This window comes from Sebastes fasciatus, chromosome 2, assembly GCF_043250625.1.
Source record: "Sebastes fasciatus isolate fSebFas1 chromosome 2, fSebFas1.pri, whole genome shotgun sequence".
Lineage (NCBI taxonomy): Eukaryota > Metazoa > Chordata > Actinopteri > Perciformes > Sebastidae > Sebastes > Sebastes fasciatus.
The window spans coordinates 15,925,048-15,951,071 of record NC_133796.1 but is presented as its reverse complement, the minus strand read 5'-3'; the positions used below and the strand labels follow the sequence as shown (position 1 = coordinate 15,951,071).

General features: G+C 41.9%; 3 protein-coding genes across 6 annotated transcripts in view; 2 read left to right on the top strand and 1 right to left on the bottom strand.

Annotated features, from left to right (window-relative positions):
- Window positions 1-731: 731 nt before the first annotated feature.
- tmed3 (transmembrane p24 trafficking protein 3) lies at window positions 732-4,319 on the top strand. Its single transcript, XM_074611577.1, has 3 exons — window positions 732-967; window positions 1,574-1,819; window positions 3,197-4,319. Exons 1-3 carry the CDS (start codon window positions 824-826, stop codon window positions 3,428-3,430), a joined length of 624 nt encoding a protein of 207 aa, XP_074467678.1. The 5' UTR covers window positions 732-823; the 3' UTR covers window positions 3,431-4,319.
- A 1,144-nt stretch (window positions 4,320-5,463) lies between these two features.
- Window positions 5,464-12,136, top strand: LOC141753158 (isocitrate dehydrogenase [NADP], mitochondrial-like). Its single transcript, XM_074611548.1, has 11 exons — window positions 5,464-5,693; window positions 8,036-8,127; window positions 8,275-8,440; window positions 8,834-8,994; window positions 9,097-9,240; window positions 9,346-9,482; window positions 9,570-9,721; window positions 9,870-9,982; window positions 10,726-10,823; window positions 10,913-11,005; window positions 11,105-12,136. The coding sequence occupies exons 1-11, from the start codon at window positions 5,570-5,572 to the stop codon at window positions 11,187-11,189; spliced, it is 1,365 nt and encodes a 454-aa protein (XP_074467649.1). The 5' UTR covers window positions 5,464-5,569; the 3' UTR covers window positions 11,190-12,136.
- A 4,235-nt stretch (window positions 12,137-16,371) lies between these two features.
- The window catches only part of znf710b (zinc finger protein 710b), a 33,621-nt gene continuing 23,968 nt past the window's right edge, over window positions 16,372-26,024 (bottom strand). For 3 of the 4 annotated variants that reach the window (XM_074611533.1, XM_074611538.1, XM_074611518.1), the window contains exons 2-5: window positions 23,325-24,896; window positions 18,976-19,167; window positions 18,446-18,617; window positions 17,451-17,780 (exon numbers count right to left, since the gene is read on the bottom strand). In XM_074611533.1, the coding sequence (XP_074467634.1) occupies window positions 17,599-17,780; window positions 18,446-18,617; window positions 18,976-19,167; window positions 23,325-24,854 (2,076 nt within the window). In that variant the 5' untranslated portion in view covers window positions 24,855-24,896 and the 3' untranslated portion in view covers window positions 17,451-17,598. Of the gene's footprint in view, window positions 17,781-18,445; window positions 18,618-18,975; window positions 19,168-23,324; window positions 24,897-26,024 lie in introns of all 4 variants that reach the window. The other variant, XM_074611527.1, reaches the window with a different exon arrangement.

Here is a 26,024-nt window from a genome sequence, read left to right as displayed (position 1 = left end):
CACTGTACATTCACTAGATATTCTCAGAGCTAAACTAACTCTTCTGCAGTGTGTAGTGTGCGCGCATGCACGTGAGGTGGAGAGAGAACGAGCGCGGTGTGTGAGTGAAGGCAAGCAGGCAGGCAGAGGAGCAGAGTACAGCAGAGACTCCAGCCCTGGAGACCAAAGCTACAGTCTCTCCCACGTCCTCCGACCACGGCCAACACTGTTTTGCAAGACGGGTTTCACTAGATATAACTTTGTGGTTTTGGTGCTTCCGTGTAGTTTGTGTTGGAGTCTGATGGTACGTGTCCACAGGGAGTCTGAACAGCGTAGCCACACGCGAGCCACATATGCGAGCGTGCATGGGACACCAACCCGGTGGATTTATAATATCTATAATATATTATAATAGATTTTGAATGCAGGATCTTTTGTGATCATTTTAATTATCTGAATACTGATTCAACCACTTGCAAAACACACATCTCATAAATTGACTTTTATTTTGAAAGCTACCATTCCTGCCTGTTAGGTGCTGCTGTGCTCTGATTGGCTCAGATCTCAGTGTAGATACATCAGTAATTTGGTCTTTTCGTCGCTTTAACTGGTTTAAAAATAGGTTGTGTTACATTTAAAATATTACAGTGTGTCTTCGCTGACGATATTATATGTTTCATAACATTTGGGCTATTTATTTAACTAAAAAAAAATAAAAAAAATAAACAAACCTGACCCGGAAGTTGTTCCTTGTTGTGCCACGTCAGAGCTCCACAGCAGAGCAGCTGCTACACTGTCAGAGCAGCTTTCTGCAACACTTTCTTCTCTTTCTGTCTTTCTCACCATGCTGTGCCTGGGACTGAGCTGTTTACTGCTGCATGTGTTTGTGGTGTTTGGGACTGAGCTCACATTTGAGCTGCCTGAGAAAGATAAGCAATGTTTCTACGAGGATCTAGAGCAGGACGTGAAGTTTGCAATAGACTTCCAAGTAAGTTACTCTGAAAGCTTCATCACTTCTTCTCCCACTAGTGTGTGTTTACAAGATGCTGCCACAGTTATTCCTCATAATTAGTAATATTCAGTGTTTTTTTGTCTCTAACATGCATAGTTTTAGGTCTTTGCATAACTTAAAAATGCATCTGTTTTTAGTGATTTGGTCACTCAAATGAAACCCTCATTATTTAATTTACCTGTAGTTTAATATCACACTTACATTTAGGAAAAAATGTTTTGGTAGCCTAACTGGTTTCCTAATTTTGCTGCATAACCAGTGTGAGCTGGTTCAAAATTGCACAATCCATATATTAAAACAAAACATGTTAAAATGTCATGTTAATGTATATATCTTGTTCTAATTGTTTGTTATCACTATTATTTAGTCATATCTTTATATTAATCTTGTCTCTGGTTGGAGGCTTCAGATAAGCCCAGTGTTTTTTTTTGCCTTTTGCCTCTTCATGCACTTTATATTATTTATTTCTTTATTTTTGTTATGTTGTGTAGTCTTAAATTGTGCAAAATAAATAAACAAACAAAAAACAAATGTCCCAACTATTTCATGTTCTGTCATGTGTGTGTTTTCCTTTTCTTTCAGGTCATTGCAGGAGGCAACTATGATGTGGACTGCTTTGTGACTGATCCTCAGAACAATGTCTTGTATAATGAGAAGATGAAGCAGTACGACAGCTTCTCTCACACCACAGCGATGAAGGGAGCCTACGTGGTCTGCTTCGGCAACGAGTTCTCCACTTTTTCACATAAAACTGTGTACCTGGAGTTCCGCCACGGAGACGAGGAACCTCTCACGAAGGAAATGGCTGGAAATAGAGCACTGACCCAGGCAAGTATGAGGAACTCGGCTCACAACTACGCTTGAGAAATTAAAAAATTATCATTAAAGGGCCACACTGTGGCTGTCACTTGGCTGCTCCAGTGTGTGAGTGGGTATAAGTGAATTGACACTTAAAGTGTTCAGAGGACCATAAAGACACAAACGTTTTCCCTTTAAGTTATGGCTAGGGATTTGTTTTTATTCTACTGCCTTGCTGGGCATTCTGTTTTGTCTCGTATCTCAATTTTTAAACACTTGCAAATACGTCCCGTTGGCTCAGGCAAACAGAAAACATACAAAGAGGCAAGAAGAGAAACTACAATCCATATGTTCACATTTAAAAGCATTAGTGGGTAGAAATGGAGCAAATATGATTTAAAAAAAAGTTATTTTTATAAAACGGTCATCCTAACAGTAGTGCATGAGACAGATAATCTGAAAAAAAACATGTTCCTCTGTGTCCTCCGGTGCTCTTAATGGCATCTGCAAGATTTCACAGACCGTAAGAAAACAAGCAGTAAGAGCCGAGCTAGAGCCTTACCGTCTCTGAGCAGCTATCAATCACTCACAAACTCTGATCAAACGGTCAAACTAGACAGCGCTGATCAAATATGAATCAATATTCTGTTACTGTAATGCCTATTTCTCGCCTCAAATGTTTTCAGAAACATCTTGTAGTGTACTGTTTAGCTGTAAAATGAGAAAGTTTGTGACCCGACAGCCAAGTTGAGATCAGTTCAGGAAATACCAAGCCGGAGTAAACTTTCTCATTTTACACCTAAACAGTACATATAAAGTCCACTGGGCGGAGGCAGATCTGTTCTAACATTAGATAGAGATAAAAAACTATTTCATCCTGAGGGAAATTGCTGTGCAGCAGTTGCAATAAATGGGAAGAGTGCAAATAGAAGTCTAAGATAATCACCAGGCACCGCAAATATTGTATTGACCATGGCTGAATCTTATTTGAAAGTACTTAATGTACTCTCATTACCCCACAAAACCTGAAACACCAAGGTGTGTTAACACCCCCTTTTTGGAGGTTCAGTCTGTTTCAATACAAAAACTGGAGTTAAAACATCAGTACAGTTTATCAGAACACAGAATAAAACTCATTGATTCCTATATCAGCCCACATTCGTAGATCTCTAGTTATAGAGTATATGATGCTATACTATATACAGGACAGTGTAAAGGATACGTTCCATTTTGGCCACTTCAAGTCTGCGGGACAAATGTGGGAAGTTTGAAGTGAATCTATCCAGGAGCAGTTTGGATAATATAATTCAATGTTTGCATATGTGTGATCCACCTTCAACTGTACGTGTTGCCCCGCGGCCATCGCTGTGCTCTTGATTAACTTGTTGTTGATCTTTCCACTTTCAGTTGGAGTCATCTTGCATGTCCATCCATGAGGTCCTGAAGGTGGTGGCTTCCTCGCAGACGTGGTACAGGCTAAGAGAGGCACACGACCGCATAAAAGCCGATAACCTCCTGGAGCGGGTGAGCTACTGGTCCATCGGAGAAGCCGTCCTGCTCTTTGTTATCGGCGTCGGTCAAGTCATGCTGCTCAAGAGCTTCTTCAATGAGAAGAAAGGCTCCGTGGCAGCCACAACTTAAAACTCGTGGTCTCGATGTGTCTTCAGAGAGACAGCTGGAACCTCGTCACTGTAAAACACACGAGTGCTTCTGGAGATTAGCACACATCTTGTAGTATTTTCAGCAGTTTTTTGTTAAAGGGATAGTTTGGGAAGTTTTTTTTTCCCCTGCCTACCAAGTATCAGATGACCAACACTCGTACTTGTGTTGAAAATGAGATTGACACCTTTCAACCTTGCACAGATTATTTATTATTATATTTTTTATCGTGCAAAATAAAGCAGGTTTAGTTTGATCTATCTGTTAATAATTTGGATTTTCATGGATAATTACATAAGATGTTGTGGCACATTTCTGAATGTTAGTTGTACATGTTTTATAATGTGTATTATGTTTATTACCTTAATTTCCTTAATTTATGTACAATATAATTGTTATGAGGTGTAAGAGCTCTGTCTCCCTCGAGTCTCATACAAAGTGCCTTAAGAAATCTGTATTTTTTTCATGTCCTACCAAGTTTACTGTTTTGTCTGTTACGTACCATCCTGTTGTTACTGATTGATTGGATTCTGAGTTTTCATTCTTATGGATTACAAATCCATGTTATTTCATAAAGAGATATGTTTAATGAATAATGTTAAGTGACCAAATTATTATGACTTTTTTTCACCAACAAAATCATACTTGCAGTCCTATTTGTTGGGAAAGCCATTTTTGGTGAAGATCCAAATCCAGTTTCTTAACATTGCCAAATTATTATCATTTTAAGCCTTTTTGGTGTTTTCTGGAACTATATGTATTGAGATGCCAATTCATATCCAGGTTCACATAAAAATGTATTTTTAAATTTTAATAATTTCTTAAGAAAACGTGTTATTATTGAAATAAGAAACTGTGCAGCCTTGGCAGATATCAGCTCTCTGAGTGTTTTCTTATTGACAGATAAACCACATATTACAGGAATTTACATGATAAATATTTCTGGTCGCCTTTTACCATTTCATATCAAGAACAGAAATTATACAGATAGGGCAAGTATGACATTAAATGAGTTTGCCTGTTATTTTGTGAAAATCCACTCCTATATTTAGGCCAGGTGGAGATAAGTTTAAAGTTGGCACCAGAACAATTTAAGAAAGCAGTTAAAGGTTGTCTTTATGGATTATCTCTGTAAATTGCTTACTAATAATGAGGTTTTTTTTATAATAATGCGAACCTTAATTCTATTTCACAACTTTGTCCATTTACATATATGGATGTCTGCTAGTGTGTGTAATATTATCTTTTAAATTTTGCTCCTCTCTCTTTTTACCATCCTTTTTAATAATTTATTCTCTTTTTTAAAATTGATTAATGTATGCACTGGAGAGTGCCCTGATCAAGCCGCTCTGAGGGGTTTAATATCAACTCGTACCTTTTTTTTTTATATGTGTAAACAGCATGTAAATCTAAAAAAAAATCCAAGTAGATGCAATAAATTAATTTCATTTAATTACTTATTAAAAAAAGCAGGAGTGAATAAGCTGGCCACCTTTACGACATAAAAAAAATAAACAGACAACAATGACGAAAAAAACCAAAACTATTATTATTAAAGATTAAGATGAGATTTTATTAATCTCCAGGGAGAAAATTAACAAGCGACCCAGCATTATGTAAAATTAGCTCCACATTACCAGCTGCAACATTCTGCATAATGGGTACTTTTACCTTTGATAAGTAGGCCTATATTTTGATGGTAATACTTTTGTACTTTACTTAAGTAACATTATGAATGAATTCTACTTTTAATGGGGTATTTCTACACGCTGGTATTGTATACATAAGAAAAAAGATTTGAGTACTGGTACTAAGTACACTAGACTGCCACCTGGACAGGAAAGAGAAAGAGGAAGAAGAGAAACTTGAATAACGTGAACTCCCTGAACTCACCACAGGTGACTCAAAGAGTATACTCCACTCTGATTGGCCCGGACTCATTTCACTGGCCAATCAAAGTGAAGAGCGTCTATCCAAGCTGACGTGGTGGTGTTCACTGACGCCTAGGTAAGTACGTACGTACAGCGTCACTAGTTTACCGGCTCTACCTACCTGCGCGCCTGTAGTTCATTCATTTGGAAAGGAACGTGGACGTGTACGTGACCGTGAATAAGTTAAAACATGGCGGGTTACCTGAAAGCTCTGAGGACCGTGTCTAGATGTTCAGCTGCTGTCCTGTCTCAAAGCCCCACAGTGATCTCACCAGCAGCAGTCTGCCTCCAGAGACAACAACAGCACAGGAACTGTGAGTTAATAACACAACAATATGACTCTAAATGTACCTTATTACTACAGTGCGCTTTTTCATACAGTATGGAGTGTTTTATGAGTTATATGAGTTATATAAGTTATATGCGTTATATAAGTTATATGAGTTATATGAGAGTTATATTTGTGTTTTATGAGTATGGAGTGTTTTATGAATGAGTTAATACTAAAATAGTCAGTTGAAGTCTTTAAGCAGAAATTACATTTTGAAATCCAGAAACAATCATGTAAGCTGTAGCTGTCATAACTAACCAAAAGTTTAATACCACTTTAATTGGAGTAAAACTTAGAGAGAGAGATAACTTCCCAACACTTGACTTTTATATAAACATTTTATTTTATCATTGTTATTTTATTGTTGGTCATTGGTGCTTTATATATATATATATATATATATATATATATATATATATATATATATATTTATAAAATATCATACACTTATTTTTCACTACTTGTGTTCATAACAGTCCTGTCTATTCCTCACCTTTATTTGTTCAGCTTTGCTGTCCTTGTCCCTTTAGCTGTTATTTCCATTTCTGAGCGAGATGCATGAAATATAACAATAAATGTATATATGTACTTGACAAATAAACCTTATTCTGATTCTGAGTTATAATTAAAACTATGAAGTAGATTTGATGAACTAAAATGACCAAAACATCGTCTTTACCTTTCTCGTGTGCCAGGCTGGAGACGATGCATTCTCAGCAACATTAATGTGGTCACCTGGCCGTGTAACATACAGTATAAACAGAGTGTTTTAAGAATGAGTTACTACTAAAATAGTAGACATCACGTGTAACATACAGTATAAACAGAGTGTTTTATGAATGAGTTAGTATTAAAATAGTAGACATCAGTTGAAACGGGTAACTATGAAGTCAGTGCTGCTTGGCAAAGAGCCATCACTGAATCACAAATAGCAAAACACAGTCCACAGTCCAAAACTGTTTACATCTACCACCAAAGTACAGTGTATGAAACACTTGTTGAACGTGTATGAACAGAAACCTTAAAAAAAAAAGCCTCATCATGCTGAATAATATGTATGAGTAACATATTGAGCATTGTGCAAACACAAACCCGGCCAGCATCTGTATGTGGGGCCCGTGTGGGTAGTAAATGGGCTGAAAAATGGGCCCTATATGGGATTGTCCGCAGGTTCCATAATGGCCCAATATCAATGTCCTTGTGGGTTTCATGCAGGATTACAATGGGTGTTATGTGGGCCCCAACTGGGCAACATACCCAAGACCCATCTTGGTCCCAGCTTTAAGTTCTATGTGGGAACTACATGGGGACTCCATGGGCTGAAATATGAGTTGTAAGTGGGTTTGTCCACAGTTTCTATGTTGGCCCCATGCACTGATTTCCCGGTAGTGACCCAACTAGGACCCACACAGATAGCCCACATGGGGAGCCCATTTGGGACCAACTTAGTTGATACCATTGGGCCCCAGATAAGATGCCCATTTTGGGCCCACACCCACTTGGTACCCAGGTACCCCCAGCATAACCCATGTGGGGCCCACATAACCATGTTGGCTGGGAAGTAGTTTTATGAAGTCTATAATTGCAGCTGGTGCCAGCCTATCTTGCCATGTGAGCCCCACGTGTGTCAGGTACTAAAAAGGGCTTGATAGTTAATACCTACTATCAAAGCAGTCATATAATCCACAAGGTCACAATATCTGGCAGACTTTCACTGTCTCAGGAAGAATGAACCCATTGTGACTAAGTAGTGAAAGGGTTATAACACCAAATGCAGGTGTGTTGTTGAATGCTTCAAAGCTTTGACCGTTGCCATGGTATTTGATCTCCAACTCAGTATTCGAATGCTTTTTAGTATGTAATAATAATAATGTATAAATTCCAAAATAGACCATGAAATAAGGAATAATCTCACATTATTCATTATTTATATTCAACATTACTAAGTTATTCTCAGACAGATGTCGCTGTTTGTTGTGTGTAGAGGTACGTGTGTGTACAGTAGTGCGTCAGCAGCACTGAAATGGGGGAGATGGAAACAGACAGACAGAAGAACATGTCAGCCTGACTGCTGCCCCGCAAAGCTTCAAAAACCTTTGAATATTAATCACCAAAGCTTCAAAGCCACTGGTATTCGGGACAGCCCTAAAAATGATGAGTGTTTGAAAATGACCCTTCAGCTAAATTAATGTTAAGTAGATAAACCACAGAGTGGCAATCCTCGACTTCTTTTTGTTTCCTCCTGAACATTTTCAGTATCGTCCCCCCTGCAGCTGTAAACAACACTGTGAAACAACATAGTTAATGTAACCGTAAACTTTTCAGATGCCACAAACCGCATCAAGGTGGCCCAGCCGGTGGTGGAGATGGACGGAGACGAGATGACTCGCATCATATGGGAGTTCATCAAAGACAAGGTAAATCAAACAGAGTCGTAAAGGTCGACAATTATTCAGACTTTTTTAAAGAGCAAATTTGCGGATGTTTGTATTCAGAATCAGTGTGTTTTTGTGGTTGTTGTGCAGCGTGTTGTCCTCATATAACAACATCTTGCACATGTACAGCTCATCCTGCCCAATGTGGATGTTGAGCTGAAGTACTTTGACCTGGGTCTGCCTTACCGTGACCTGACAAACGACCAGGTCACCATCGACTCCGCTCTGGCAACTAAGCAATACAACGTGGCTGTCAAGTGTGCCACCATCACCCCCGATGAGGCCCGCGTTGAGGGTGAGTTTGACTCATTGTGTTTAATTATATGCTAACTGTGCTATCTATTGCTATATTCTAATTGTGTGTAGAATTTATACAACACTGGTTTTAGCCTTGTAAAAGGTTTTGCATTAAAGCATATTTCATTTTTGCTCTTTATGAGTTAGTTTTAGGGCTGCTTCGAAGCTTTGGTGAGAAATATTCAAAGGTATTCGAAGCTTCGCAGTGCGGCGCAGCAGGCTGATAAAAAAAACAAAAAAAACGAAGCATTTGAATATTGATTTGGAGGTTGATTACCATGGCAATGGTCGAAGCATTCGGGTCAGACCTAGTTAGTTCCTTAACTGTTATGGAGCCTTGCTTTGGGTCTTCAAATGGCAAAAGCTTACAATACACATCTCTTTTTTTCAGAGTTTAAGCTAAAGAAGATGTGGAGGAGTCCTAATGGAACAGTTAGGAACATCTTGGGCGGCACCGTTTTCCGTGAGCCAATCCTTTGTAAAAACATCCCTCGTCTTGTTCCCGGTTGGACAAAAGCCATAACAATCGGCAGACACGCTTTTGGCGATCAGGTAAGAAATGCTAATGTGTGTTTATTTGCTCTTTCCAACGATGCATCCAAACTGACAGAGGATCAGTCTCACAGCCCAGGTTTTGATTGTTTAATCTCACAGTACAGGGCCACAGACTTTGTTGTCAACCAGCCTGGCAAGTTCACGATGGTCTTTACCCCAACTGATGGAAGCAAGCAGAAGGAGTGGGTGGTGTATGACTTCCCCGCGGGGGGCTGTGGGATGGGAATGTACAACACTGATGAGGTGAGAAAGAATTTCTTTATACATTTATTTACCTGAAATAAGATACAATAAGATGATTTCTTCTGTTTGAAATCTGGATCTTATTATTATATTTCCTTTGCACAGTCTATCAGTGGATTTGCACACAGCTGCTTCCAGTATGCCATCCAGAGAAGGTGGCCTCTGTACATGAGCACCAAGAACACCATCCTCAAGTTCTACGACGGGCGCTTCAAAGACATTTTCCAGGAAATCTTTGAGAAGTAAGATAGTGAACAGATGAGGATTCAGACTTGATGCACTGGTTTTATTACATTGCTCAAGGAATTCATTGTTCTGTCTTTTTCCAGGGACTACAAGCCAGAGTTTGACAAGCTGAAGATCTGGTATGAGCACCGTCTCATTGACGACATGGTGGCCCAGGTCCTGAAGTCCTCTGGAGGATTTGTTTGGGCCTGCAAGAATTACGATGGAGATGTGCAGTCAGATATTTTGGCTCAGGGTTAGTGCACCTCAATTTGATAATGGAGAGGCAGTTGTTGCATTGATCTGCTTGCTCGGTGTCACAATGACACAAAGTCACTTTATTTACACTGTGTGTGGGCTTGTTTTTGTGTATTCAGATTGCCTTGTGTCTGTGTCGTGTCCAGGTTTTGGTTCTCTAGGTCTCATGACATCAGTGCTAGTGTGCCCTGACGGGAAGACTATCGAGGCCGAGGCTGCCCATGGCACCGTCACCAGGCACTTCCGTGAACACCAGAGGGTAAGAGCCACCAGGTCACACTGCTCGGACGGTTTTTACCTCAGGATTCCTTCAGGGCTGGGACTTGGTGTAAGGTTTGAGGTTAGATTCAGGATGAGGGTTTTAGTTGAAGTTGTGATTCTCCACTTATATTAAAAACATTCTTTAAAAGTTTGAAGCCAGTGGGAGAACAACCTGTCCAACACCTGTTCACACTGAGTTCTCAAATTAAGAAATATAAGTGCACTAACTGCACTGTGTAACTGCGTCCAGAACTTCAACTGCCCAAATACACACACAACCCAAAACTGATGCGTAAAGAATGAAATCACTGTTAACCATATGTAGTGTGGAAATCAGTGGTTTCAGTAGTGTGTGTGGTGCATGAGTGGAGAATGTGTGTGCACAGTTGTAAAGGTGCATAAAAGCAAAAGTTGAATAGGTTAAGCGGTTACAGATAATTAATGGATTATGTCATTGTGACATTTACAGCAGAGCTACAATGAGTTTGAAAGCAGAAGTGATCCATGTCATTAATAGTAAATCTCAGGTTATGCATCAAGTCCTGCAGAGTCAGACAGACTAGGTTAATCATTTAACACCTTTTTTACTCAGGAAATTCATTCCATGAATCCATTGTAGAAGAGGCAGAGATACTAAATGTCTCTATCCACAGTAGCATCAATGGACTTGAATGCAAAGCGACCACAAGAAGACATGTTGACGTTTCTGTAACTAATCTTAAATGTGTGCTTGCTTTGTAGGGAAGACCAACCAGCACCAACCCCATCGCGAGCATCTTTGCTTGGACCAGAGGACTGGAGCACAGAGGCAAACTGGACGGAAATCCTGATTTGATAAAGTACGTTATCTGATGGTTTAGTGTCATTTACTCACATATTATTTTTTTCACATCGTAATCATTTGTCACTCTGCGTCGTCGCTCTCCAGGTTCTGCCATACGTTAGAACAAGTCTGTGTGGCTACTGTGGAAAATGGTGTGATGACCAAAGACCTCGCAGGCTGCATCCATGGCTTGCCCAAGTGAGTTTACATGCTTAGGAAACTTTTTCTGATGTTTTAACATGAGGAGAGATTTTAGTGATTTATTACAAATGTAACCCCTCCACTGTGATCTTGCAGCTGCAAGCTGGATGAACATTACGTCAACACAACGGACTTCCTGGATGCGATCAGGACCAACTTGGACAAAGCTCTGGGCAAATGAAGAGCAATCGGAAGACACACTTCCAAACGTAGAGAGACAACTTCTATTTTTTAGATTGTTTTTTATCCTTCATTTGTATGAATCTTTGTATCCAATTTTTGAAGGGACCAAGTTTGCTATTTTTCGTGTCAATTTTGTATTTGTACAGCTCACCGACACATAACTGTGCTCATATTCCTCTGCCTCTCCTGTTGCCACGGTCCAGTTTATTATTGCACAATTAAATGATTGTACTGTATTAATTAATATTAATGCTAATGTTAACTTATAATGGCCTTTTCAAAGAAATATCAGTCTTTCCAATTTAAAGCTTTGGTAGGCAACACTTTTTTGGCATCATTGGGCAAAAATTCCATAATAACCTTTCAGCATATTGTAATTCAAGTGTTCTGATAGAAAACTAGACTTCTGCACTTCAGGCTTTAACAAATATAGATAGTCCTTCAAGAGATCTCAGCATGGCTGCCGGGTCACAAACTTTCTCATTTTACAGCTAAACAGTACACTACAAGATGATTCTGAAAACATTTGAGTAGAGAAATAGGCATTACAGTAACAGAATATTGATTCATATTTGATCAGCGCTGCCTAGTTTGACCATTTGGTCGGAGTTTGCGAGTGATTGACAGACAGCTCTCATAGACGGCAGCTGGACAGCAGACCCCAGGTCAGCTCCGACTGCTTGTTTTCCTCCGGTCTGTGAAATCGGTGCCATTAGGAGCCCCGGAGGACACAGAGGCACATGATTTTTTTCAGGTTACCTATTTCATGTACTACTGTCACGATATTTTATTACTTTTTTTAATCATATTTGCTCCAATCTCGCCTACTTCAGCTTTAATTAGAAGGCATCTTCAGGGAACAGTTATGTACAAACAAGGACAATTATATCATGTTTTTCACTGTCATGAATATTAAAAAAGGAAATTTTGATAATCATTCAATAACATGCAGTGTTTGCCTTTTTCTGCTTGGTTGTCATTTCATCTTCAGCAGCAACACCTGAACATGGGAGCAGAAAACACACTCATTTTGGGTGCGGTTAGATCAACATTCACACTCCTCTACTATATTTGATGCAAACCAGTTTAATTAGTTTGTCAAATGGAGGTGTTTTAATTGTAGTGTGACAGAGAAGTATTTTTGTTTCAAAATCTGCCAAGAAGAAGAAGAAGAGTGTTAGAGATGTCACAGTGATCAGTGTTGAGTGTGGCAGCAGTTCCCATTGAGCCCTCTGGCGGAGCTTAAATAATGATTCAATGAGACATCAGTTAGGGAATGTAAAGTAGTGCTCGACTGAAGCCTCAATGACATAACGTCTCTCATGTTGAACCAGTGTTACATCCATAACTCCTCCAGAGGGCGCTATACGGGTTCCCTCACGGGCTCCAGCCAATTGGCAAATCCAGATGTTGAAGTCAGAATATTAAATGCCATCCACGTGCTATTTCAGTCCACATTTTAATTTCATGCACTTGCACATATGAGCCTCTGTCCAGCAGTGCGTTCATGCAGTGCTGTATGCTCATTTACTGGGTGTCATGTGCACCCTCCAGTGCATGACAGTGAGTGGTGTTTGCACCAGCAGGGGGCCACACCTGCTGGGGAGTTTTGGGCAGAGCTCTTTGCCGTGGTGACACCTACAGTATAACACCAGCAGATGTCGACATGGTCACAGTCAGCACTGTACTGTGTGTGGTTGCACCACCCTTAACAGTTTTAACTTCACACTGCTCTTGTCTGAAATCTGGGCAAAGTTGCACCTGCAAATCATTGTTGATGGTTGTCCCCCTCTGCTTGTAATGCAGAATAAATTAGGCTTGCGTCAGTAGGACAGATTGTGTCAGGTAAATTGCCAATCACAAATTACTCAGTTCATCTAGATTACCTGGTTTTCATTATGTTATCCCGGATAACAACCTATAAGTAACCAAAGCAGACCAAAGCAAAACATGCCTTTAGGAAGTGTACGTGAATCTGATGCCATCAGGCCTGGCTGGTGATCTCATTAAAGGCCACTGACAGAACAACGGTTAGTCTGATATTGTGTTATTCTTGCTGTTCATTCTCAATCTACATGCATTTGGTACTCAAAAGTCTTGACAGAGGTTAACTTTATAACTGACCAGGGAATATCTCTCTCCCAGTCACTAAAAAGTCAAAGAAAATGAAAACCTCCATCAAAAAAATTACCAGAAATTAGCATTTAGATTACCTTTTTTCCCCTCTTTTTTAGAAATTTCCTCCAGGAGGAACATTCCCGTGGAACTGTTAAAGTGCTAAAGAACCTCCCACTTAATATGATCTGCAGCCATAAAAGAGTCATATCTCTGAGCAAATTGTTCAATCACATCCTGGGAAATGATTTCCTATGGAAGTATAATCCGTGCACAATGCAAAAGCATCCGTGAAACAGTGTAGAACCAATCCATGAGGGCACGTTTTCCAGCGGGACGGTGTGAACTCAGTGCTTCAGAAAGACCAGACATAACCCAAGAGTTACAACTCAGTTCCCACAACAGGAAACGTGTCCTAAGGCAAGAACACACTAACCTCCTGCCAGCTGACTGCATGAAATAAAATTACAAGTGATTAACAATTAATAATGAGGGAAGTTACTCCTTTTACAGTTAATAAATAAAGCAGACTTATCTTTTTTTCCTCATTTAACGTTAGTATACTAACATGCTCACAATGACAGTGATGATGAATGATAGATGCTGGATACAAAAAACTATATTACTGCAATACAAGGAGTATCCACACACTCGAATCAACGCTCCCTTTAATTGTATTAGCGACGTTTGAATTAACTACAGCTCTCAAATCTCCACAGGATGGAAATGAGGGATCACATTCATATGAATGTTATTAGCTGGAGATGTCACTGGCCATCTTGCTGTATAGTTAAAGCCTCTGAACACCCACACAGGTGTTTTCAGTTAATCTGGTTGATTAGACCTAAACTGTGTAGGCGTGTTACAGACTGTTATTGAGTGACATCTTCCTCAATCTCCTGTTGGCTTTTGGTGCTTTCAAATGAAACTCGAGAGCTTGTGTTTACAACACGGGAAGTCGTGTTGTGTGGCGTTCAAGTGGTTAAGTCGTGAAGAACACCGCTGCTAAGCAACGGCAATATTAACATTACTGTCGGCGTCTAGAAGCCATTGAGGCTAACAATTTAGTAAGCTAGCAAGTGGGTAACATAATGCAGTAAATACAAAGGTATAGTGACAGAGGAAAAAGATGAAGCAGTTGAGAATATCAACATTTTCCTCAGACTTATTATAAAATGACCAAGAAAAACAATATAATACTAAATTTACAATATATTAACTTATTATGCTCTGAAAATTTAACTTCCATGGGCTCTGCCATTTCTCACAACGTTGACAAACATGTCACAAGTCGGAGCTTTCAGAAACTTTCCACTTACGGGGTCATGAATACGACATGAGGGGGGCGTTCACATGGACTCTTCTCGTGAACACGGTAAACACGACCCCATTTGAAGGCACCATTTGTTGCACCTGCTAAGGCGGGACAAATTATACCTTTATCATTCTTATCGGAAGATTTGTGACGTAACTATTCCCATCAAAGCTCGAGCCCACCTTCAACCTGAGCAGACGTCTAATCAACCAGAGTAATTGAAAACACCTGTGTGGCAGTTCAGAAGCTTTAAAATCCTTAATTTTCTTCTTGTGTATTTTTGCCTGAGAAAGACTTGCAGTTGGTCAAAACAGCACTAGAGTGTTTCCAGTGTGCAAGTTCTCCTTGCATGTCACTACTTTTGTAAGTGATCATCATCATTCATCCTGAAGGGGACATGAATGTCAATCAGCGGTGTGGGACACACCTGGTCCGGTGTGCTCCATGCATTAAAGCCTGAGCAGCAGCAGCAGCAGTCCTTGGTTGGCAGGTCTCCTCTCACCCCCATATTTCTGTTTTGTGGCCTTTGGTTTCGTATCCTTGTTTTACAGTGCAACATCCATCCAGCACATTTTCAAGCATCCACTCCCTACACTACTGACTTTACAGATTCCTCCCACACATTCTATTGACGTATTTTGATCATAGACTGTATATAAGAAGTAGTCACCTTGACGTCACCCATTGGTTTATGGACTGCCGTTTTGAAGCCTTGAGTTCTGCATTTTAGCCGTCGCCGTCTTGGTTTTTTGCAACCAGAAGTGACACGAGAGGGTGGAGCTAAGCACAACAAAACGCTGAATAAGACATTTTTAGGCGACCAAAAATGTTACAATTAACTTTCATGGACAGAAAACACACTGTGAAAGGGTTAAAACATGGACAACTCCCAGACCGCCAGACCGCCAAACGCTGTGGTAGCGACCTGTCAATCACACGGTAACCACGCCCTAAAGCATACCCTGCTTTATGGTCTATTTGACTCTAAATGGGACCATAATTTACTAAATGAACATCATGCTGTATTGAAGAAGACTTGAAACTAGTGATTGAGACCATAAACTCATGTTTACAATGTTTACTGAGGTAATAAATCAAGAAGTAGGGTCATTTTCTCATAGACTTCTATACAATCTGACTTCTTTTTGTAACCAGAGGAGTCGCCCCTTGCTGGCTGTTAGAAAGAATGCAAGTTTAAGGCACTTCAACATTTGCTTCACTCCTCAGACCTGGAGGTTGCCACCTGATTTTGAAATACTTTTGGGTTAATAAATCCCTTTATTTGTTAAGTATACCCATATGTCTCTCGTATTTGTCACAGTTTTAGAGCCGGGCTGTGACACATGGCAATCCTTCAAACAGCTGTCACTTAAACGTGAGCCTCATGGTGGCGCTAGCAGAAGTCAGTCGGATACATCCTCCCAAACAGTGACAGATTAAAACACCAGTCTTCATCATTTAAACTAGAGAACCTTTATTAAATAATTCATGGTCAATTTCCATGAGGTCTCAGTTTGATATTCCTCATCTCAAAGAGAAAAGAGTAGACCGTTCCTCTGGTTTAGTGTGCATATCAAGGCTGACCTGCATGGCAGGACAGGGGGAGCTGACTGTCTTCCCCAAAACAGAATTATGAATAACAGGACTAGTGTCAGTCCACTTTCAATTCAATCATACAAAATGTAACCTTCTTCTTCTTTCTTTGATTTGACAGATTGGATTTTTTTTCCCCATTGAGTGGGGAAATATATTTCTGAATTAATTGAAAGTGAAGTGAAAGCAGCCCTGGATTTAGGAGTGCTGAAACTACAAACAACAAAAAACCCGAACTGCTGATTCTCCAAACAAACTGCTCATTCTTCAACTTGCATTTAAACTGACAACTGTGAAATATCCATATTAAGGAAACTGCAGTTTACAAAAAAAACCTACTGAGAAAGCATATCTGTGTTTAATAATATTGCCGTTACGGGGGTTTGGAAGATTCTACCATCTTATTTCCCCCAGTTTTTTCTCCTCGAGGCAAACGAGTTCACTCTTACTGAAGACGGCCTTCACAGAAAAATGACTGGTCTCACTGAAAAGTGCTTCGTATTGTTCGCTCAGTAATTCAAAAACTTTGAGCGGTATATTCACTACACAGGATAGATTATTGATGTAAAGCTAAACCATGTGAGACAAAAACGGCGGGTAAACACACTGCATGTTGCAGAATCATTTGTACAGTGGCGGGGCTTTACATGTCGGCAACATTTTCTGGTATCAGGCGACATGGGACAGTAGCAACTTTGGTAGTAAGTGCCCCGACAAGAAAGAACGATGTCCTGTGGAAAAATGCACACAGGCATTGAAAGAGCGGCCTGTTTAAACTGGGCAGGGATGGGTAACTACAATTAGGAACTGTTTATAAGAGCATTCAAACCTATGAATATGTCGTGTGACTATGTATCAAAAGTTCGATATACAGTGAGTAAATAGCTGACATGGTGGAAGCTTAGTTGCAAATGTTTCTAGCTGGCACTTTCAGTCAAAAATATAAGGGCATACATTGGTTGTGAATGACAAAAATGGCAAAATGGTAAACAGATTTCTATCACATCAAATGTATCTGATGGCTCTGCAACTTTTTTTCTTGTCTTTTGTTGTTTTTTTCTCCAAATAACTGATACATACACACAACATACAGATTTGACTGTCCGCCAGTGAGAGTCTTTGTAAGCCTAGTAATCCCAAAAAAGGAGCTCCAGACCGGCGTCAACAGTTTCAGTGTCTCAGAGCTGAAACGTCTCCTTTGAAGTGCGTCTCCTTCATTGGCCTCCCATCAGAAGCCGGCAGTTCTGGCTCTTCTGGAAGGAGGCCAAAACTAAAAGAAAACCCCGTCCCCTAGTGTCTCCCAAAGCCTTGACAACAACTCTGTAATTTCCTTCTGTCTCCAAAAACAAAAACAAAAACATGTTCTCCGGTTCATCACCACCACTCAAGGTGTGGTGTAGCTGCTCGTATCCTTCCCAAAATTGTAATACTCCTCCATGTCGTCCATGTTTGCTGTGGTGAGTTTAGTGAGGTTCTGGGAGCCACCATTGTCCATATTGTCTTGTGATGTAAAGCTGAAGTTCTGTCCTTCATACTCGCCCTGGCTATCCATTTCTGGGAGAACTTCTGGGAAATACAAAAAAAAAACGTTGTCCGTTAGGGTTACACATCATGTTTAATGTTAGACATGGGTTCTTGCTTTGAATTAAAAACATTAAGGAATTATTAATTTCATGTGACTGCGCCACAAAACCTCTGACTTTTAAATATGATTATAGTTTTTTTTTCTCAGTTTAAAGCCCCTGAAATTTTGATTTCAAAGTATTTCTCTGTACCATCAGATATGCATGATTTAAAAATAGGTTCAAAGGTCACTTTTAGTAAGAGTCTGCCTAGTTTGACCATTTGATTGGAGTTTGCGAGTGATTGACAGCTCCTCATAGATGGCAAGACTCCAGATCAGCTCTGATTGGTTGTTTTCCTCCGGTCTGTGAAATCTTGCAGATGCCATTAGGAGCACCGGAGGACACAGAGGCACATCATTTTTTTTCAGGTTACCTGTCTCGTGCATTACTGTCAGGATAAAGTGACCGTTTTATAAAAACAACTTTTTTTAAATCATATTTGCTCCATTTCTACCCATTGCAGCTTTAATTACTTATATTTGTGGGCGTGGGTGCATGAGTTTTTAGACTAGCTTTTTTATCTTGGCTGTCGGACCAGGCCAGTAGCAGGTTTATGATCAGAGGTCAAAGAAAATAATGTGCAATAACATGTGCAGCAGGCCTCACCTTGTCCTTCAGGTGAAACGTCCATTCCGTGTTTGACCTTCATGTGCCTGCTGAGGTTTCCCTTCAGGTTGAACTTGCTGGTGCAGTAAGGACACTTGAAGGGCTTACTGCCAGCATGGAGATGCATGTGGCCCAGCAGGTTGTACATTCTGTTGAAAGACTTGCCACATACCTGGAAAAAAATATTTTTTTTGACATTGATGAACACAGACATATACTAATTTAAAAGATATACGTCAAAGTAGCTTGTAGATAGATGGTATTTAGTGATGAAACATCCTGCCTGATGACGGTTGCCTAAAAGCTTATAGTTCGATTTTGAATGTGAATTTCCTTGCAGCAAAACCACTGATATCAAAGTGTATTATCCTTATGAAATTTCTCCTCTTCACATAATCCTGTTACATTAAATTGAACTGAACTTAAAATGCACCATCACATCTAATTTCACACTACAATCAGTTAGAAAATCATACACTTGGTGCTATCACCAGGAATATTATCTCTTTCAATCAAGTTCAAGTAGTCACCTTGCACTTGAATGGCTTCACAGGCAGGTGGACGATCATGTGGGTCTTGAGGGTCTGTTTCTGGATGAAGCTCTTGAAGCAGACGTGACACTGGAAGGGTCTGACGCTGTTGTGGATGAGCATGTGCCTCTTCAGGTTGGCAGACAGGGTGAACTCCCGGGAACACACGTCACACTTGTGGCCCTTCATCCCCTGCACAGACCAAACAGAAGGAAAGGGTTAATCACTCAAATATAGCCATGTGTACTAGCAAGTCTGTCCTTGTCACATTGTTCACTAAAAAGTGAGACAGAAGTGAATTTATTACTTCATTTTAAAGGTTGTTGAGGGAAAACGCTGTGCGAGGTGAACGGGACAGATGCATGCTGGTGTTCTGAGAACAACGGGATGCTATTTATCGTTTGGCTGCTGAATTGGCCCGCTTGTCAACATAGTCAGCAGTTGGAGCAGCGGCAGCGGCAGTGGCACACAACTCATGGAGGCAATTAAGACACACCAGATTGTTTCAATGAGTGTCAAAAATCTCACTCCTTGTTTTGAGTCATAACACACAGACATGATGACAGATTCAGCGCGACTTACACTTTCCGAGAATATCTCGGTCTCCGATGTTCATTAATCAGCTTAGAAATCATCAAAAGGCGCTCCCCTCATGACTGCAGAACATCCCTGAGAATCGTCATGTTTTTAAGTTTTCTTCATTGTTAAAGTAATCCAGTGATCATCTTCTGCACATCCATGAGCATATCGCAAACAGGAACGTGATTCGGTCATTTTTTTATGATGCCAAATTGCCAAAATGTAAACAAAATGTAGTCTACAAATGTTGTAGCATCATGGGAACTGTAGTTCCAAAAGATTAATATGAACTTTTTTCATGTTATATCACCAATATAGAAAGAATGTCCCATCAACATGGGTCTTATATCTCTGGAACAATGACTCCACTCATTTTTGGGTATTTGGTGTTGGGGGCACAGTTGTGTGAGTGGGCCGTCAAACTTTGAAAATCCCTGGCTTAATTTGTGCTACTGTAACTGCTACTGTTTTGAAGTGGGGTTGTATGAGGAGGTACTTATCCATAGTCAGTGTATTACCTAAAGTAGAAGACGGTCGGCACGCCCCCAGCTTGGAGAAACAGACAGGAGTACCAACACAGGAGCAAAGTAATGTACTGCTGTGGTCGGGGCCGGCAGAAAAACAGATTTTAGCCACCTAAAAGAAAGGCTCTTTTTCAACGAGGAACGGAATTGAAAGTGAAACTTATCTATACTGTTTTCGCCAATGAAGTCTGGCTGCTTTGAAGAGAGCATAGATAAGTTTCACTTTCAGTTCAGTTCCCTATCGGAAAGGGCCGTCTGACGGCGAGATAAAGCGGTGAAAACTCTGTAAATATAGTGAACACTAAAACGGATATTGACAAAATATGTTTTGCTGCAGCCCCCGTCCACAGCACAGCTCCCGTGTCTCTACTCATGTCTGTTTGTCAAAGCTGGGGGACGTGCCGACCATCATCTACTGTGAGTAATACACCTACTGTGGATAAGTACCTCATACAACTCCACTTCAAAACACCCAAACCATCCCTTTGATATCTAATGTCATCCACAAAACGACAGGTGAACAGGGACAGGGAAGAGCAGAGGGCTATGATGGCAAAGCAACCGTTTGTCTGGGATGTCAGTTGAACATTTCCACGTGATGATATTAACATCCTACTGTGAGATGTTGCTCATTTTGCTTGACCATATCAAAATCCACAGCAGCCATTTTGGGTGTACCAAAAGAGATTTACCACAGTAGAGGGAAATAAACGCCCTTGCGTCCTTATTCTGTTGCTGTAATATTCTCAACCACATGCGACAGGAAATGTATAAACATCGAGAAGCAGGTCACAAGAGCAGACAATGCACGACATCTGAGGCCTTGAGGCTTGTCTAAATGAATGTGCTGCTGCACCGTTCACTGTGCAGTCAGTGTCAGCACACAAACAAGTGGGTCTCTGAATAACTGGGTTTTGGTTTACAGAGAAGAACAAATATGTATTACAGGTCACCAGTGGGTCGAGAGACGGTGTTTGTATAAGCACACAAATCTGGCAGACTGTCAGCCCCCCCTCCACACCCCACTGTCTGCACAACACATGTGTTGTGTTGCTGCCGTCCACCAGGGGGAGCAGTGACCAGACGGCGGGCTCACATACAAAAGACAACAGTCTCTCCGCTGAGACTGCTCTCTCATTTCCATGATGAGTGTGGCTTAGGCTTTTTGTTCCCCTGAAAGTAATCAAATTTAGGTAAATCCTCAGGAATTCAGCATTTTCATTTGTCACTGTGTGTGATTTCTAGTAGAGACACTATCCATTGCTCCATCTATCTGTGTGGAGCAAAAGTCTGGCCAAAAAAACGCCTCATTCAAAAGATGAAATAACAAGCGCTGTTGAGTGAGGAATGTCTACATGTATTTAAGAATGACAGCTATAAAAGCCTCAAACTGAGGAGGAATTGAGGAAAAGATCGTCCTGTGGTAATATTAAATGAATTGTGATCTCAGTGTCCTCATCTCTCTCTCTACCTCTCTAAGCATTCACAGACATTTCATTCAGATTCAGATTATAGTCCTCTATAATGAGGACTACATGAAGACGCTCAGTATTGTGGATGTACAGAATCAATTCTTTGTGACCAACATGTCATTTCTACTTCTCAGTTCCTTAATTAAAACATGTTTGTAAGTGAAAGGGATTTTTTTTTTTACAGCTTACAAAAGAAATTATCTTGCAACAGATCTGTTGTCTTATTTGTTAACATGAACAAACCTCTTTCAAAGCTGAACTCAGTTCTCCCCAGGACTAGGCTTGCCACGGTAGTCGGTGTTACCGGTGTTACACGGTGATCGGGCATACGCCGATTACATTACTTGCCCATCGTTGTTTTGCTTTTTTTTTTATAGAAATTAAACCCATTTTGTTAATTTTCGTGAATCAGTGCCGTGTTATGGATACATAGTCTGATGACGGACGCTACAAACCGAAAGTGTAAGTGTCTGCTCCGTTATGGAGCCTCAGCACAGAGCAGCAGGTGTCAGATTTCATACAAACGGGACGAAAGAAAGAGAGTTGACAGACAAGACGATGGCGTAGAGTTTGGTGTCAAAGTGAAAAGCAAAAACGCCCATTTGGCAATATTTCGGATTTAAACCCAATGCTATAAGGGAATCATGACATTAATGACGCAATCGTCGTGCGGAGGACGGAGCGGTCACAGGTGTGCGTGGCACAGCGGCGCCAGGTGAAAGCTCGGCCGGAGAGGCTGTCCCAAATACTATTTTTTGGGCTTCAAAGCTTTGGTGAGAAATGTTCAAAGGTATTCGAAGCTTCGGCCGGCGCAGCGCAGCATGCTGACATGTTCTTCTGTCTGTCTGCATCTCCCCCGTTTCAGTGCCAGAGACAGTGCCACTGCCACACTACTGTATACACACGCACCTCTACACACAACAAACAGCAATATCTGTCTGAGAATAACTAATCATAATTAATGTTGTATATGAATTGAGGGATTATTCCGTATTTCATGGGCTATTTGGGGATTTATACTCTATTATTACATACTTGTATAAAAAAATCATTTTAATATTGATTTGGAGGTTGAATACCATGGCAACGGTCGAAGCCTCGAAGCATTTGGGTCAGCCCTACCAATGTTATTGATCAAAGTAAACGCCCTACATATATTGAGCGTCACTTTTTCTTGTAAAATGTCCGGTGTAAGCTGTATATTTATAGTATGTTTATTAACAGGTGGGAACATTTCCCCACTGTGACATCCCTACCTAGGACACACATCCTGGAGCTTGCTCTATTGAATAGAGAATGGGTGATTAACTGTAGTTACAGTGACCGCATGCAAAAAACGATCCTAATCCAGACTTGTTAGCACTAAAATGATAAAAGCCTTATATGGAGAAAAAAAACGTGTAGCAAAGTGTGTCCTTGGTGTGGTACATTTTGCTGTTTCTACTATTCTGACCTCAGAAATCCCATGGAAGTTTTAGTCAAAGCAAAAGTCCGACGAAGACACAAAAGGACATCAAGAGTACAGAGCATGGATGCCTGCCAGGGTAAGTGCTCTTACCTGCCTACTTCACCCAGATCTCAGTGGGTAAAGGACAGAAGATGAACAGAAGTGTTGTAGCTTCCCTGTCTCTGTGCTTTTGCTCTCTACTCTCATTTTCTTTTACATGACAAAAGAAAACCCATTAACAATCTAATTATCTATGCAGGTGATGTGTATAGTGTGTCTGTAACCGGAGCAGTCAGGAAGTCTGGGTGGGAGAGGAAGTGTCAGTACCTTATGAGTGAGCGAGTGCTGACGTAGGTGGTGGAGCTGCACAAATTCCAGGCCGCACTGGGAGCAGGTGTAAGGCCTCGGGCTCTGGTGCTTCAGGAGGTGGTTCTGCAGCTGGCTACGGTAAGCGAACGACTTGTTGCACTCGGTGCACTGGAAGGTGTGGGGGCCCTGGTGGCTGGTCTGGTGGCGTTTGAGGTGCGCATAGGTGGGGAACTCCATGCCGCACTGCGAGCAGACGTGGCAGCGCCCGCGCTCGTGCTTCACCTCGTGGGCTCGCAGCTCGCTGGGGTAGGCGAAGCCGCGGCGGCAGAAGCGGCAGCTGTAGGGCTTGACGTCGGTGTGTTGGAGCATGTGACGCTTCAGGTGGCTCGTCTGGGTGAAGCCCTTCTTGCAGACGGTGCACTTGTGGGGCCGCGTGCCTTGGTGGGTCAGCAGGTGGGTCTGAAGGTGACTGGGCTGCTTGAAGAGCTTCCCGCAATGTGGACAGGCGTGCGGTTTGATGCCATTGTGGCCCAGGATGTGCGTGACCAGGTTGTACTTGGAGGTGTACGATTTGTCACACATGCGGCACTTCCAGCGTTTCAGACCGTCTCCCACATCGACACAGTACGATTCATCGATCTGGATGTTGATATCTAGCCGGTCCACTCTGCGGCCGCCGTGCCGGCGAGGAGGCTGCGGGTGCGGGGGCTGCTGGTGCTGCGCTCCTGCATTCCCATCTGTCCACATCATGTTCTGGCTGCTGTCTTCGTACTCGCTCGCCATGCTCATCTCCGCCGAATCATAGCTGCCCACCTCACTGGTCTGGAAGTAGCTGCTGATGGCTTCTTCCTGCTGTGTGGGCTTCATCATGTTGTTCCCCTGGTGTTCGACCTCGTCTTCGTCCTCTCTGCCACCTCGACCGTGGCCACCCATGGGGCGCTGGCCCTGCAGTCCTCTGTGGCTCTGCTCCCCTCCTCTGTGGCCCACCTGGGGGGGAGGAGGGTGAACATGTGTGTTGGCTTGCGGCACGTTGGTGGCTTCCCGCTCACACTCTGTACAGCTCTTGTTGGCGGCTCTGAGGGCGGCCGGATCCACTTGGACTAAACCACCTCTGGGAGCCAAATTGTTAAGCATGTGGACACAGGAGGACATCCCAGAGTTCACCACTTCCCCTTTCACGTGGGATGAGGACACGTCACCGCCTTGGAGGCTGTGACGATCGGGGCCAACCATCTTCGTGTCCGGGTGTTGAGGGGGCCCCTGCTGCCACCTCCTCTGACTGCAGCTGGGTTGCATCTGTCCGTCTTCTCCCAAGTTTTCTCCTAGGTAATCTCCGTTGGCTCCGATAAGCTGGTCTGCGTACTCGTAGTCGACTCCCTCTACTGGTGGCGCAGGGGACTCTTTGGGTTCGCCGGTGTAGAAGCCGTTGGGTGCAATGGTAGCGCCAAACACTTCATTCTGGGAGATGAGACCTAGCACGGCAGCCTGGGCCAGGGACAGCACGACTACTGGATCTGTCTGTGTGCCTATGTCCACCAGCCTGGCCATTACCTTGGGCTCACATCTACCCAGGCGCCGGCTCGCCTCCTCCTGGAACAGAAAGAGACACACCAGACATTAGCATTGCAAGGAAGCAATTATCAAATATACAGTATATCCGTCTATAGGGATATAGTCAGCAAATTGAGTTTCTTATGACTCATTCTACTGGGCGGTATTGTGGGAGTAAAATAAATGAAATTAAGGCCCTGGTCAGACCTGGTATTAACATGCATCCTGAGTGATCTGATCATAAGTGGACATCTTTAAGTACGTCTGTTCACACCTGTCATTAGAATGCGTCTCCACATGTGTCTTGAGTGGCTACGTTTGAGCGGATCTCACTTCCCCGCTCTATATGCAAATAAACACATAGTAAACACATGGCTGCAGACGTTGTGACGTAATATTACATGAATGTCAGTAGTAATATCCTACATAATCGTGAATTTGGGTATGTTTTATTGACATCAAAATAAAAGATTATTATATAGGCGGCCCCTGGGGACCTCAGTGCCACCGGCACCGCTGCCTTCGCCAGACAACAGCGAGGTACAGAGCTTCAGAGAGCCAGGGATGAGAGAGAGCAAGCGGGTGGACGGGTGTCAGCTGCGTGCCAAACACTGGAACAAAAGCATGATACATGTCCGACAGTATGATGATAATAATAATGCACTTCCCTTGCCCAGTCTGAAAGTCTGTAGATATGTAGCCTATAGATAAGATATATTTTAATAAAATACAGTTGTACAGACAGAATACAGTAGAGCACAGAGGCCGTTTCCAGTGTTCCCGCAGATCCAAACGGGATGTCAGTTGAGTAGGCGGTCCTTAATGTGGCCCAGGACACATTTGCATACACACTGCTAAAAGAATGTGGCCATAATGGCCCAGACCACCTCTGAATGTGGTCTGAAAGATCGGATCTCAATGCGTCCTCAATGTGTCTTGAGTGCGTTCACACTTTTTTCTCTGTCATCGTCTTAAGTTTGGGTAAAGGTCTGTTTGTTGTTTCAGTTCAATCAATTATCTGTAACCGCTTATCCTGTTCAGTGTCGTGGGAGGGGATGGAGCTGATCCCAGCTGACATTGGTCGAAGGCGGGGTTCACCCTGGACTGGTCGCCAGACTATCACAGGGCTGACACATCGAGACAGACAACAATTCACACTCACATTCA

Coding starts and splice junctions, on each gene's coding strand:
- tmed3 (XM_074611577.1), top strand. CDS start 824: ATGCTGTGCCTGGGACTGAGCTGTTTACTGCTGCATGTGTTTGTGGTG. Junction 968..1,573: donor AGTTTGCAATAGACTTCCAA/GTAAGTTACTCT, acceptor CTTTTCTTTCAG/GTCATTGCAGGAGGCAACTA. Junction 1,820..3,196: donor GAAATAGAGCACTGACCCAG/GCAAGTATGAGG, acceptor TTCCACTTTCAG/TTGGAGTCATCTTGCATGTC.
- LOC141753158 (XM_074611548.1), top strand. CDS start 5,570: ATGGCGGGTTACCTGAAAGCTCTGAGGACCGTGTCTAGATGTTCAGCT. Junction 8,441..8,833: donor CGATGAGGCCCGCGTTGAGG/GTGAGTTTGACT, acceptor TCTTTTTTTCAG/AGTTTAAGCTAAAGAAGATG. Junction 9,983..10,725: donor ACTTCCGTGAACACCAGAGG/GTAAGAGCCACC, acceptor CTTGCTTTGTAG/GGAAGACCAACCAGCACCAA.